The 15,975-nt window shown below is 44.9% G+C and overlaps 1 protein-coding gene across 1 annotated transcript in view; it reads left to right on the top strand.

The window, feature by feature from the left end:
• Positions 1 to 15,664, top strand: part of LOC145396031 (sulfotransferase 1C4-like) — a 50,978-nt gene extending 35,314 nt beyond the window's left edge. Inside the window, exons 3-6 of the mRNA XM_080269495.1 lie at positions 12,875 to 13,001; positions 13,304 to 13,582; positions 14,577 to 14,632; positions 15,608 to 15,664. Of these exons, the coding sequence (XP_080125621.1) occupies positions 12,875 to 13,001; positions 13,304 to 13,582; positions 14,577 to 14,632; positions 15,608 to 15,664 (519 nt within the window). The remainder of the gene's footprint in view (positions 1 to 12,874; positions 13,002 to 13,303; positions 13,583 to 14,576; positions 14,633 to 15,607) is intronic.
• The last annotated feature ends 311 nt before the right edge of the window (positions 15,665 to 15,975 follow it).

The raw sequence follows: 15,975 nt of genomic DNA, 5'->3' as shown, positions 1-15,975 counted from the left end.
GGTTAACCCCTTAACCATGGGGTGTCACTTTCGTGACGCTTGGGAGCAAGGGATCATACCACAGGGCGTCACTTTTGTGATTCAGTGTTATTTTGAATTCATCCGGTGCTTTCAAGTGGTGGCTTGTATCATCTATCAGTACTGCCAATGTCCAACACTAGTCAGCACTCCTAATCTCATCTGTACTCTCATCCATTGTTGACAATTTAAACATTTTTCCCCATTCTTGACTCCCCTCCGTACCTCCCCTCCATTACCCTCTCCTTTAGCCTGCTCGGCCGTGGTGCACTAAGTAAATCTTCCCCGGAATTTTCCACTGATCTCATCCATTGAAATAAATCCTATGCCCTATTCTTATACAAAATAATATATACAAGAAAGAAACAAGGTAAGTAATAGTGTCATACACCTGGAATTGGCTAATTATCACCTGACAGCATCTCAGGTGCACTTGTTCGCTAATTTTCCCTGTTTATTTCCCCTTGAAATATGCCGTATAAGCTATTCTCATAATAAAAAAATATATATGAAAGGAAGGGAGAAGCCTAAGTGATATTTACATTCACCTGGAACTACCTAATTTATTATGTATTGTCTAGATTTCCTGCCAATCATTTCATTGTGCATATATTAGCAGCTGTCACCACGCTGACATTGTCAGCCTTTCACTGCCCCTAGGCCACCACAGCATTCAGTTTACTTTCGTCTTTCAAGGTGAAACCACTTCGGATTTGCACCTGTCCAATTCCGCCGCTTTTTAGCCCTATGCAAAGGGCCCTGTGACCTCTACCCCTACTAAACCTCATATGGAAAGGGGTAAAGGGCTAAGTGACTGCTTTGGAATGTGAACTGGGTAATTTATCAATGAAAATGATGGACAGTGACTACGATCTTTCTGGTGACTATAACAGTGCTAGTGGAAATGTAAATAATGTGTAAATAATGTGTAAACAGCAAGTGAAAGCAATGAATGTAAATATAAGTGAACAGTGGAAAATAGTTTTATAAGTTACTGCAAGTGACAGTGCATAACACAGTGTAAATAAAATAGAAATGTAAAAAATGTAAGTAAAATAGAGAATGTAAATATAAATGTAAATGAGTAGTAATAAAAGAATACGAGTATATATACTAGGAGTAATGAAAGTGAAAGTTTCACTCTAGCATGTATGAATAGTTATGAAAGTGAAAGTGACAGATTTGCTCTCAACACTAGTATGGAGGACGAGAAAGTGAATGCTACATATTTTACTGAAAGAGAAATTGAATGCCTACGGTGACAATAAACTACTATTACTGAAGGAAACTTATGGATAAAGATTGCAGATATATATATATAGGTATTATATAGTAATAGAAATATAAAGTGTGAGTGTTTTTATGAATAATAAATGACAGAATACCAGCGGCAAATGAGCGCAAGTGGGAAGTTGGTACACACTCGTAATATTCATTGATTTCACAGTGTTTTTTTTTGGAGTATGGATTCCAAACTATTTTGAAAATTATAGAATAGTGTTTCTAGTGATATCAGGCTGTGCTAATCATATTAAGGGGTGTCGGGAAGTGTAAAGTGGGGACTTCGTTACCCAACTTCAGAAGTCTCCACAAGTCCTAGGGTACTCAACGAAGACTTAACAAACATCCCAGGAGAAAGCTGAAGGTATGTGCCATAGGCATATTTAATTATATTCTAGGACTAATAACTGATTTTTGGCAAATATTTTTACAAAGTCTGTTAGAGCGCGAATACCACTGCAGGACACGCAAGGAGTGACAAAACAACCTCGCGGTTTAGGGATTAAAGATGTACATTTCCAGATACTCAGCTCTGGTCTGTCTTTTGATCTGAAAGGAATATGATTGCAGTTAACCCGTCACGTGCCGGCTATTTTTAGCCCTATGGGTCACCTCAGTGCCGGCCATTTTTCGACCTTTTTTTTTTTTTTTTTGGCTAAAATGATAGGTTTTGATGTGGAAACAACGGATTTCACCGTTTAAATGCTGACCAAGGCTCGGAAATGGGTTTTATTCAGTCCGGCACATTCGTCTACAGGTATAGCCACTCTCTCACGCTCACCACATGCGTGAGAGAAAGCCATTTTCTGTCAGGTATACTCAGGTATTTATGCTGGGAAGGTATAGCAATGTTCAGTACACTTTTCTGATTACTTATTACTTCAGCATCTATCACAATTTGCATGTCTTTCTCACTGTGAATGCATTATCTTACACTTACTTGAAGATAGGTACATCCTGACTTCATTATGTACAGTCCTGGCACTCACAAGAAGGTATTTACAACTTGACTTCACTACATAGTCATTACACTTACAAGAAAATATTTACAACTTACACTTACATGACAATATTTACAAAATGCCTTCACTATGTACAGCACTGGGTGAGGCACGCAGGCAGAGTGAGGCAGAGCAAGTGTGAGGCGGGGAACGAGTGAGTGTATTGCCTTGACAGCCTGGGGGATGGTAGAGGACCAGTTACCTTACATGCCTGCCAATTTTTACCTGCGAATCTTGAAAAATGCAGTCACAGTGAAGTTTTTTTATTTTAGACCATTTTAAAACGGCACTGGCACTGACCACGTAAACTCCTTAACTAGCTGTTTGTATACGGAGTTTCTATCACCAAAGTATTGCAAGTTACATTTGGTAGCAGCGGTGTTTCGGATCATCAGATTCTGACCGCCTCCTACACTATTTAGTAACACCAACAGATACACAAAGTCTCACATCTCACAGCCTCACCCCTCTTCAGTGCCTCTCGCGGTGTAATAACCGGCTGCGCCTCCAGTTGTACAATTTCTCTCACCAGTGCTCACCTCTCAAACAACCCCACCCACACACCTTGTTCCTGGCTGTGTCACCATTGCCGACCTATGCACCTGTTTCACCTGTTCCCAGCACCTGTTCCAAACTCATCATAAATCCTGCCCCCACATTGCCACTTATCACTGTCTGCCCACCGCCATTCTCTGAATTTCCAACTCAACAGCTCTACACCTGCATTGTACCAACATCTGCCCTCACACTCACCACTGGGCCCGACGCCGCCACACCCTGCCCTCACATGTAGTCTGCATTAAGTGAGCCTCCTAGGACCGCAACTCCCTGCCGGTGACTCATCGGAACATCTCTTCCTGTCTCGACTTAAGCTCAGAGAGAATTTCCCCATCTTCTAAGGCTCATCCAACATATCGCTCCAGTCTCGTCCCCAGCCACTCTCATCTCCGACCGGCTGTCCCTCCAGCGCTGACCCGCCCCAGCCCCGCTACGCCCAGCCTCATCTGCACATCATACATCTTGTCAATCCCGTCTCTACTGTGTAACTATAGTATACCTTACCTTTCTATAGAGATTATCCTCGATTTTCTCACGGATTGGATATTTTGTAAATATTCCATCTCACTTCCATTACCCTGTTTTCATCTTCACCTACGTTATTTATTATCCATCTCATCCTTCGCCTTTTATTTAAACCCTCCATCCCCTCACCTTCATTCGTTTTCACACCTACTCGTGTATAACATTCTCTCATCTTTATATTATACATTTCCACCTACATATCCATCTTCATCCTTCATCTCATCTTCCATTAACCACTTAACACCAGCCCTCTCAACCTGGACACATCACCTGATCATACACCATCTGCCGACTCTGACATGATCACTCACTTAAGAAGTGGCAAGGAGTACCACCGACCTGTACCTGAGACTCCCGTTTCACTTCCCGCAGAACCACTTACTACCCATCCTACACTCGTAAATCCAGATACCTCTTCCTCTACCCCTACCTCTACACTCCCTTCTTCTTCCTCTACTCTTTCCCCTATCGTTCACTCTCCTGCCTCACTTCATACCCCGTCTTGCTCACCCTTAACTACCACTACCTTCTCCCTCTCCCACTCCTCTCCTTCCGACACTTCCGCACTTCCAGCCATGGCCACCCCTCCACAGTCTATCTATCTCGACGATACCAATCGTCCCAAATTTACCAGCCAGGACCCAACTTGGTCTGTCTATGATTTCCTCCGAGAAGTCGAAACCGACATCCACAATCGGCAGATTACCGATGAATCGCTCAAAGTAGCCTACCTCATGGGTCACTTGCACCACAGCAAATCGGACATCGGATCCGTGATCCGTGCAGGCCATTTCGATAGCATTAATACCTTTGCTGATTTTGGTACGGAACTCATCAGCCTTTGTTGCCAGCATTCAAATACCACGTCTCTCATGGCATTCATTAATCTCCTAAACCAAATGGATGAGGACTTGAGGGTCCCAGCACAACATGCCAAGCTCCGCGAAGCTGCCGCCGCCATGAAAGCAACTAGTAGCGAGATGCTCCAATTACTGGTAGGCACGAAATGGTTAGAACACAAAAATGGCATTCCAGTGGTTTCACTCACCAACTTTGCTGACTTAATCGGTTACCTGAGATTCCTTCACTGGCTTACTCCTATACAGTGAGAGCTAGCCTTGGCAATAGGTTTCAGTCCAGGAGATAAAATTATTCAGGTCACTAAAGCCATTCATGAAAGAACAGGTTCGAACTACACGCGTCAGGGCACCACCCAACCCTTGGCCTCCTCAGTCTGTCACACCTCCACTACCCCAGACCAATCTCGCTCCCGTCCCACCACACGCAGCAGACCTGCCACGCATCGTTCTCCTATCGCAGGTCGTGATCAATCTAGCGTCCGACGGAACAGACAATCTTCGATTCTTTGCTGGCACTGTGGTCATCCTGGACATCGAGAATCCAGTTGCGACTGTAAATACAGACGTTCTCACTCCCAAACCAGACAGCGTACGCCTTCCTGCTCCCGTCGTCCTACATGCAAGTACCACAAATCCAGCACGACTCACACCACTGAGGAATGTCATTACCTCAACCGCCACCAGTCGGGGGAAGCACCGCACCTGTATCGGCCCAATATCATGTTAGAACCAGAAACCCAACTCCTCATCCACCATGTTGGTCCCATAACATCCTCGGGTTTAGTCATTCTCGGATGCAGTCATGACATACCAATGTCATTCTTCTTGGACACAGGATCTATAGTATATCTGATCTCCGACAATTCCTTACATATTATTCAACGACATCACAACCACATCAGTTTCCTAGAACCACCAGACATTCACCTATGTGGTGTCGAAGGCTCAGAGTTTAAGGTTAAGGGAAGAGTCACCATAGAAGTCAAACTACACAGAGATTTGCACCCTATCCCAATTGAATTTCATGTCACTAATGACTTGCAGTATCCCGCAGATGCCCTTATTGTCTCCTCCACCATGGCACGAAACTCCATTGCATTATTACCTGCCTGTGGTAGTATAGACATTTCTGGATTCCCAGTATACAGTATGGAATGTCCCCGTCCTGTTCTTACGATCAAATCAGTCCTTCAGTTACCTCTGTCCCTACCACTACCAAAAAGTCCAGACCAGCCCAAACCACCACCATCATCATCTGAAAACACAGAGATCATTCCTTTACTGACTGCGAGCAAGGACATAAATTCCTCAATGTCTACTGATACATCCTCTCAGCCTTCGGAAATGGCTCTTACCTACTCTCCTGACAACACTATCGCTGACTCAGACATGTCTCGGTTACCTACCTCACACAGTGTGAATGATCTTCTCCAACACGCAGAGACGAAACGTGCAGTAACGAATACGTGCACAATTTTGTTACTGCATGAGTTCACCAAAGTCTCTGTTTGTGTTGCCGGTGCGAAAGAAGGAGTGGATGTACTAACACTACCTGAGACGTGTTGTGTGAATGGCTTGACTTATGAGTCAGCGTGGTGTACAGTCTTAGAGGACAGTTTATGCTACCTGTACTTGCTCAGTCACAAATGCTCCACTAAAACTTAAAAGTGGTGTAAAGATTGGAGACTTCCTAGTATACCCAGCGGCCGTAAAGGTGTGCCAGGATTCCTCAGTTCCTATTATTCAGACTGATGGTAGTACACCAATCTGTGTACCGGGTATGTACTATTAACTCTACGGGATTTGCACCGACATATTCACCCGATATGCTCTCACATCTCACTTGCACGGATTTCCCAGAAAATACACCTCATCTCCTCGACCTTCTGACCTCGTACAGAAACGTGGTTGCCTTACCCGGTGAACCGATGGGCAGAACAGACCTTGTCAAACATTCGATTGAACTACTACCAGGAACTCAGCCGATTTACATACCAGCATTTCGATTTCCTCACAGCTAGAGAAAGCAGACGGATCAAATGGTACAGAACATGATAGACCAGGACATTATTGAACCCTCCGTCAGTCCATGGAAAAGCTCACTTTTCTTAGTACCAAAGAAGGATGGCAACTTTAGACCAGTAGTCGACTATCGTAAGGTCAATTCTGTCACCATTCCAGACCGTTTCCCGTTACCCGTCCTCACTGATTTGCTAGAATCCCTTGGTGAAAATAACGTAGTCTTTTCATCTTTAGACCTCCTCAGCGGTTACTGGTAGGTCGAAATGAAAGAGTCCTCTTGCCCAGTTACAGCCTTCAGCACCCCTTCCGGACATTTTCAGTTTAAGAGATTCCCTTTTGGTCTGAGAAATGCTCCTTCCGTGTTCATGCGACTTATCCATTCAGTCTTCAGCGGTATGATGGAACACTCTCTTTTTGCTTACCTAGATGATATCATTGTTGTGAGTAAATCCATCCCTGACCATTTTACCAAGCTCCAGCAAGTCTTTGAACGCCTCCAGCTCGCAGGCCTGAAAATCAATCTCAGTAAATGTGAATTCCTGCGAAAGAAAATCAAATTCCTGGTCCATGTCGTAGATGCACAAGGCATTCATACTAATGAAGATATAACTAAAGCGATTATTAACTTCCCAGAACCTATCACTACAGAAGCTGTACGAAGTTTCCTGGGCCTCAGTGGCTATTATCGTCGATTCATACGGGATTATGCAAAGATCACCGCTCCTCTGACCCACTTACTCAAGCAGAATGTGCCCTTTGTTTGGCCTAGCGACCAGTCACAGGCTTTCCAAAAGCTAAAGACAGCTCTTGTAAATGCCCCTGTTCTAGCATTCCCTGATTATACCAAACCCTTCCTTCTCTGCACAGACGCCTCAGGCACTGGACTTGGTGCCGTTTTGATGCAACTCGATGAAGCACCAAGGAAGCGCGTAATAGCATATGCTAGTCGCACCCTTACAACCGCTGAACGTAACTACAGTGTCACAGATCTCGAAGCGCTAGCGGTAGTCCGGTCTTTGAAACATTTCAGAGATATAGTCTATGGTTATCCAGTGCATATCCAAACAGACCACCTTCCACTATGTGATTTGTTCAAGAACCGCAACCTAACAGGTAGGCTAGCTAGATGGTCCGTCATCATCCAGGACTTCAATCTCACTTTTCAATATGTAATGTAGTCACAGACGCTCTATCACGTCACGTAGCAGCAGCTATAACATCAATGCAGCCCGAAGTAACTGAAAACACTACACTAACATCAGAAGTTGTTTGAAACTTTCAGCGCCAAGACCCTATGTGGTCCAAAGTCATTTATTTCCTAGAATCTGGCGATGCCTCGACCTTACCTACTCTGCCAGTATCACTAGATGAGTTCATGCTAGATGATGATCTCTTGTACAGGAAAACACTACTAATAGGAAAAGACATGCCCAATCGCAAAGTACGCCAACTTGTTGTCCCCACTGCCCTGATACCAACGGTTCTTCACATTGTTCATAATACCCCTCAAGCTTCCCATCCAGGTAAAGACCGATGCTTGCGCCAAGCACGTCTCAAATACTATTGGCCAACCATGCGGCGCGATATCAATGCCCACTGTGACTCTTGCTTCTCCTGCCACCGCCACAAAGGATCAACCGGCTTACCTGCACCGCTCTTACAACACCCAATCCTGTCACGACCATGGGAAACTGTCTCAATCCATCTCTTAAAACTACCTCTCATGGAATCCGGCTCTGAGTACTTGTTCGTAGCGGTCGACCACTTCTTCTGCTACTGTGTCCTCGTACCCCTCTCCGACAAGACCGCGAAGAGCGTTGCACGTGCCTTTGTAGATCACGTAATTTGCCCGTTCAGTACCCCTCATACCATTCTTACTGACAACGGTACAGAGTTCAACAATAGCCTTCTAGATGAGATCTGTCGCCGCTTTCATATCAGTAAGTGCAATGTCGTACCTAACCATCCGGCTTCCAATGGCCTTGTAGAATGCCACAACCGAAAAATCTTAGAGTGCCTTAGACATCTAGGGTCCCATAGTTCGTTCTGGGATGACTGGATTCCCCAAGTGGCATCCTCAATCAATAGCTCCATCAATGCATCCATTGCCGAATCTCCTTTCTTCGTCCTCTTTGGTTTTGACAAGGACCTCCCATACTCTCTCTTATCCTCAAAGCCAGAACCCATCTACAACATGGATGATTATGTTAAACTAAAATTGACCAACTTCCAAACCATTCACTAGTATGTCCAATCCACTTTGGCTTCCTCTCAGGAGGACATGCTGCAGCGCCAACATAAATCTGCCTCTCCTATCACTATCAGTGTAGGCGATCTTGTCTTTGCTCATTCCTATACGCGTTCCTCTAAGCTGGATGACAAATTTACAGGGCCCCACCGCGTCCTCACTCAACAAGGCAACAAATTTTACCTCCAGGACCTGTCCACTATGGACACCAGATGGGTCCACGTCGATAACTTAAAGCGAGCACCCTGTGGCCTTGTGTTGGAAGAGTCACTTACACAACCTCCTGACCCCCCTTCCCCTCCACACATCCCTCAATCTCCTCCATCTCCACCTATCCCTCAGTCTCCTTCATTTCCACCTACACCTACTCATTCATCAATCAATCAATATCGGTCCAAACTGCGCTCTGCCCATCAACCTCTTCAGGACCTCTCCCATTAACTCTACCCTGATTTTCTAGGTACGATGTTAGCAATCTACCTGCTGGCAGTGCTGACCCTCCTGGGGTCTGTGTCGGGTCAGGACGATGGTGGAGTACGTCCCGGGGCCTTGGTCGGCTCAGGAGGCGAGGTAGTCTCCCACGCTACGATCTTGCACCCCTGGCCGACGTTGCCATTGCCCTACCTGCCTACGTGCACCAGCTCTACGGAATCAAGACCCATCTCACGGCCATCATGGGGACACACAACCCAAATCAGTATCTCTATAACCTTTTCCTACCACTCTCCTGGCAATTGCAATATATAAGTAACAAATTCACTGAGCTCAATGACACATTGTCCATTCAGACACCCGTTGGTCGTTCTCGTGTGAAACGAGGTCTCTTCGACCTCATCATTCCATTCCCTTTCCGCCTCAACAACTCCTTGTTACAGGTATCTGTTCCTTCAGAATATTTCCTCCTCTCCCATGATCATCTTTCAGTTGCCTTCCTTTCTTCCACAGACCTCCAGAAATGTTCCTCCCTTACTCCGACCTCACGTCTCTGTGCTGCCCACCTTTTCGCTATCTTCCCTAGCAGCACTACAACCTGTGAGTCTGCTTTAGTTCGCAACCATTCCATCTACTCGGCCTGTTCCTTTGTACCAGCTCCTGAACTCCCGGTCCACCATGCTCACCTCAACCATGTCCAGTACTTCTTCTTTGTTGTTCCCATCTCTGTCACAATCATGTGTCCTGGTTCTTCGGTTCGATCCGTCCCCAGTAGACGTCTTTACAAAGCACCAGACTATTGTACCGTCAAATCAGAGTCTGTCATCACTTACGCCACTCGCTATCACCAAGCTGTTCGTAAACACTCCTATGACATCTTTCAACCAATCGACATGCCTTCAACCCTATCATCTGCCAACATTACCGTCACCTCCCCTAACTTGCGCATGCTAACATTCCTCAATGACAGTGACTTCATTATGGATCAATTTTCTCTGGCCTTCAGCCGTTCATGGGTTCATCCAACAGTTGTGTTTCCCCCTTTGGTTATCGCTTTCATAGATTTTCTACTCATCATATGTGCAGTGCATTGTTGTGTCAGGAAAATGCAACGCCGACTCCAAGAAATCAGAGTCGCTCCAGGTATAGTACACCCTACACACGACGTAGAAACTCCCCGTACTTAGTGCCCTAACATTCAGTGACTAACGATATCATCTGACAATTAACCAAACTGTGAACAGAACTCTTCCTACTAGAAAATGATGGTATTTCTTTAATGCATTACTGAGTGACAGTGTATCCTACAGAAACTAGCAAAAAAAAAAAAAAAATGAACGAAGAAAAAAAAAATCCTCATTTTTTTTTTTTTTTTTTTTTATGTGTCCGACTCTGGGCATAGGCTTCATAGCCTGCTATCAAGGCCCAGCAGTCCACCTACATACCATACACCTCTACATGTCACCACTTCGGCGCTAACACCCACCGTCCATATTGAATACATGCTAGGGCTGTCTCATACAGGACTTGTGTATTGGTATTAGCGGGGGTATTTTTACGACATGTCGGCGGGTCTTCTGGTAGATCAGTAAAGCCTGATTTAATGAAATTCAAATCCTTAAACTGTTCCCTGCCCCAGCCGGGAATCGAACCTGGGTCCGTTAGGACTACAGGCCACCTCTACCAATTGAGCCACTGCCTCCCCTCATATCTACTCCTTGTTTATTTTTGTATCAAGATATTATTGTATAATTCCCATTATGTCTATGTATAACTTCGACCCTTACTGGACACATACCTATTAATCCTTGTATACCTTATATGAATATATCCTTCTAATTCCCTCCCCTAAACATGGCCATGTCTCCCCTACTGCCCCTGTATCATACTTATCCCTTGTACAAACCTCCCCGACCCTGCCTTAGCAATATAATCAAACACCATATACCTCCTGGTGTCAGAAGACACCATCTCAGCTACCCAGGTGAGTAGTGTACCCCCCCGACAATATGTCTACCCCCGATGTATATATGCCCCCCCACCAATGCATACATGCCCCCACTTAACTTGCTGACCTAGCACGCTTTCCCAGAGCCCAAGCCTGGGCGAAGGCATTACTGGGTCAGTTTTGAGCAGACACTCAGGAAGGGCAGACTATTTTTGTCAGAGCTCGTAATAAACTCCTTAACTAGCTGTTTGTACAAATCACCAAAGTATTGCAAGTTACACGCGCAATTACATCAGACCGTTTTAAAATGGCACTACCACAGGGCGGGTTAAACATATGGATAGCTAGTTAGTGGGACAAAAGTAGAATTTACAAATGAGTTCTTTGACATCTTTCTCTTCAGATTTCTTGTTGATGTTACACAAGCAGTTACCATAGGTCTTCATATCTTGTTTATATTGCACATACAGTACCTTCTATACCATTAATAGGATCATTGCTGGTGCTAGGAGGAGCTGAGAAAGCAGAAAGAGAACAAGAACCGGAGGAACAATGGTGGAAGATGCATCTCCTGCTACTGCCTGTGACCCGTTGAGGAGGGCCAATGGCAGACCTCAGTCTCTGGTGGCCAAGATCAGGGGAACTGTGGTTTGGTTCAGTGTCAGGGTGGGGTAAGGTTTCATCAAGTGCTAGGTTACTGTTGCTGATGTTTTCATGCACCGCCAGACTGTTATTGCACCAAACCCTTGGCATCTCCAGTGCCTCCCTCAGGGATGGTGAGTTGGTGGAGTTTTGTCTCTTTGAGACTCCCAAAGGTCCTGAGTCTCGGGATATTACTGGACTGGAAGGTGTGGCCATGCAGGGTACTACCTACGCACAGTGGCATCTCATGGCCTGGGGAAGCCAGGGCAGGGACCCTGGGAGTCCTGGGAAGATAAACACCATCGTGGAGATGTGCATCCATACAGTGAAGGCTTTTTGTGGGGGTTACAAGGGGGCTTTGCACATTCTTCTCTTTAAGATCTTTTAGGAAAATGGGGTGCCTTTCCTTGTCATCCCCGAGTGCTTCGCACACGATGTACACTCTGTTCCTCACCAACGGGAGTGCTGGGCCAGGCAGCCATAACCTGCTGCCTGCCGTATGACACTGCAGAAGAGGCTGAGGCTGGATGCCTCACTTAATCAGAAGATTGCCAACCAGATCACCAACCCAGCACTGGAACAGGACATGGCTACGACCACAGCTGAAGTACACCACCCGCCATCAGAGACTGAGGAGGGCAGGACTCTTCTGGCTCTGTACCCATGCCTGAGGATGCATCAACCTGCTCTTTGACTGGGGAGGAGGTGGATGAGTAGTCCCCTCCTCAGGTGAAGGAAGGCAACCCATCTCACCCTACTATTTTGGAATACAAAGGTCGGATAGATGCATCTTCCTACCATCGCCTCCTGACACTCACCTCCCACATCCGGTCATATCAGCTCGGAGCCACAACCTACTCCAACCTCTATGATTTGCTCCAGATGGCTGACCTGGGTGAGGGGATTCCACCCATTCTGATTGCCAGGGGGGAGGTTTGTCTATCCGATCTACGAGCTTATACTATACATGCTCCCATCCCACTTGGCCCCCTACATTGGTGATTATGTGCACTGGTGGAATTTGGTGGTGACTTGCATTCCCAATCCTCATTGGCCTAATGCCCCACATTGTGGGTGATGACCATAAAGCCATAATTTAAAAAAATACTTTTAATAGTTATGACGAAGCTTCCTTGTTCTGGCTACACAAAAAGATTAGGTAACTAACTTTAATCTCTCTCTCTCTCTCTCTATCAAACTGCTAATTTTGATCTGTTTTCGTTCCTACCGTTGTCGACAAAGACAAACTTAAGCCATCTAATTCTTCTTTTGAAATCAAAATGGTGGAGATGAAAATGATGATGATGATGATGATAATCGTTTTCATTTTCATTCGTAGGTGATATATGTGGCTAGACATCCGGGTGACGTGTGTGTGTCTTACTACCACCAGCAAAGGCTCATCAAGTCAGTATATTTCAAGGGCGACCTGGAAGAGTTCCTGGATTTGTGGTGCCGAGATTTAGGTAAGAAGAGAGAGAGAGAGAGAGAGAGAGAGAGAGAGAGAGAGAGAGAGAGAGAGAGAGAGAGAGAGAGGGGAAGAGAGAGAGAATGAAGAATGGAACTTTGCAGAAATTAATGAATGATTGTTGATGTTGATTTTAAATGCAGTTGAATAGGTATAAGTTGCTGTAATCCTTCTTCATCTTCTCCTTTTTCTTCTTCTCTTTCCCCTATCTCTTCTCCCATGCCTTCATCTTCTTTCCCTCTCTTCTCCTTCTCTCTTTCTTTTTCATATTGTTCTCCTTCTTCTTCTTCTTCTTCTCAGTTATGCTAGGGCCATATTGGAGTCATTTAAGTGAGGCATGGGCAAAACGCACCCACCCAAACCTCCTCTGGCTATACTACGAAGAAATGAACAAGGATCCGCTGAGGGAACTTCAGCGCCTGGACCACTTCCTCGCCACAGGCCTGACGGAAGACGAGCTGCTGCAGGTGGCCCAGCATTCCAGCTTCGCCAACATGAAGGCCAGACCTGCCACCAACTACAGTCTCATCCCGGAATCGCCTGGACTGGTGCTGAGAGAGGCTGATTTTGTGAGGAAGGGTGAGTTTAATTAGCGTCATCGTTGTTGTCATCATAATCTTAGTCATCCTCTTCTTATCTATTATCGTCATTGTCATCATCATCATTGTCATCATTATAATTATTATTGCCTTAAAAGTCCAATAATTCTGCAGCTGATTATTTGTTAGATCTGATAATTCGGCAGTTACTGAGAAAAAGTCCTATTTACGAAAGTCCTTGCCTTCATTACCATCATCATCATCATCATCATCATCATCGTCCACTGCCGTTGTCACCTTTGGCATCATTATCATTATTATTGCCATCATTACCATCATCATCATCATCGTCATCATCATCATCCCTGTCTTCGTCTTAGTGTTCATCATTGCTGCTACATCATCATTATCATCATCGTCATCATCACCATTCCTGTCTTCGTCTTAGTAGTTATCATCATTGTCGTTACATCATCATTATCATCATCGTCATCATCATCATCCTTGTCTTCGTCTTAGTGGTAATCATCATTTTCGTTACATCATCATCATCATCATCATTCCTGTCTTCGTCGTAGTTTTCACTGACCTTATTAATGGATGCAAGCCAGTGAGTACAGTAAGGTGTAATAAACAAACCACTTGGAAAAATGTGTTAGGGGCCTTCCGTTACAAGAATAAGGGCCATGGTGTAATATATGGACCACCCTTTACTAGAAATAGGTAGATATAAGCTGGGTGAGATTAAGGTGAGCCCACAGATAAAGGTGAAATAGCTTGTTTTACCTGATAAAGATCCATAACCCTTTGCAGCCCAGTTGATGGCCAAGTGAAGTCAGATTGGAAGGTCAATTTAACTGTTAATGAAGGAGGCTCATGTCAACCTAATTACTAAACTTCATCTAAATTCACACAACTGTGACTTAGTTTTCAAGTTGTAAGAGTGGCTCCATCAGGTGAATTTAAACTGAATATAGTGTGTTCTCAAGTGGCAGTGTTCTCAGTGTTCATCCTGTGTTCTTCTCTCCCTACAGGTGCCACTGGTGACTGGGTCAATCGCTTCACTCCCCAAATGAAGGCCAAGTTCCAGGTACCTTACTCACAAATTTTCCTGAGCATGATTTGAGTATGAGGTTGTTACTTTATGTTTTTATTTCCACTCCTGACACTTTATGGCCAATCTTGAGTTAGTATTATGATGAAAAATTTATACCAAAGACAATGATCTGTGATATTACTGAACCACTGCAATAGAGATTTGTTTATTGCAAAAATTGACTAGGATCTTTTATTCTTCTCCAGGCTTGGGTGGAGAAGGGGAGTAAGGCAGTCGGGGAGGTGCCACCTAGGTACACCCAAGGACAAAAGTTCACTTAACATTGCACCTGTTCTACTTCCCACTCTTCTCTGTTGGCTGATGTTCAAATGCTGAGAAACCTGGTGTGTTTCTCTGCCCATAAATAATGTCTTCTAATTTAAGCTATTAATTGAGGAGGCCTGGGTGATGTCCTGCTCTGAGTGAAGCTAAGTGAAATCAGTCAGCTCAATTTAAGGACACCTCCGATGGGTGGTTGTCCGGAGGGGGGGTGGGTTGTAGTATAGTGCTGTGACCGAGGTGTTGTATTGTCCTGCACGTGAATACAGTAGGCAGGTGTTTTTTCATTGTTAGTGTTGGAATATCTGGAGGTGAGATATTGTTGTAGAGGGTTTGATAATGTTTGTGTGGTGAGTGTTTTATGTGCCTAGGTGTGTTGTGTGTTTCTTTCATATAAGGACAGGAGTGTTGTGTATTGAAGAAGGCTCCTGCAGAGAATTGTGTGCCCCTCATATCGAGGTAGTTTCTAACAGGGAGGACTCTCGTTTCAGATTGCAAATAAGCTATTGGGGTGATTTTCGTGGAACCAGTGGTGATGCATAAAGTATTGTTCTATATGATCTGTAATATGTTGTAGCGAACATTAGATAGGATGGGAGCCCATGCGGGGGAGGCAAATGACATTACTCATCTAATGTTTCTTGAGTAAGGAGAGTATTTCTTTTTGTTCCCTAATGTGTGGCCTTATAGTTCCCTTGTTGCATTGAGTCTGAGGATGCACTGCCTCGTGATGTACATGGTCCTTGAAGGTGAGTCCTGTGTTAATTGTCACTCCAAGAATCTTAACAGCGGGTGTATGTGGCACATGTAGCCTAGATTGTTAAATGTGATGTGGGGGGAGTACCTGTGGTCATGTTTACTGCTGATGAGTGTGGTGCTGGAGTTGACTGGGTCAATCTTCAGCTTGTTGTCCTTGCAAGTTTGCAGCGTGTAGAGGATGCCCTGTTGCAGTGTGCAGTCTGTGTCTGCAACGACGTGTGTGGTTACTTTGGTGATTTCATCTGCATAATGAGGTAATGTTTGTAGGTGGATGGGGTGTGAGAATATGTCTGTATAGG

Source organism: Coenobita brevimanus, chromosome 34 (assembly GCF_032717465.1).
Source record: "Coenobita brevimanus isolate Jiangsu-jjx chromosome 34, ASM3271746v2, whole genome shotgun sequence".
NCBI classification, from domain to species: domain Eukaryota; kingdom Metazoa; phylum Arthropoda; class Malacostraca; order Decapoda; family Coenobitidae; genus Coenobita; species Coenobita brevimanus.
The sequence above is the reverse complement of the archived record's forward strand: the minus strand, read 5'-3'. Positions and strand labels throughout refer to the sequence as shown.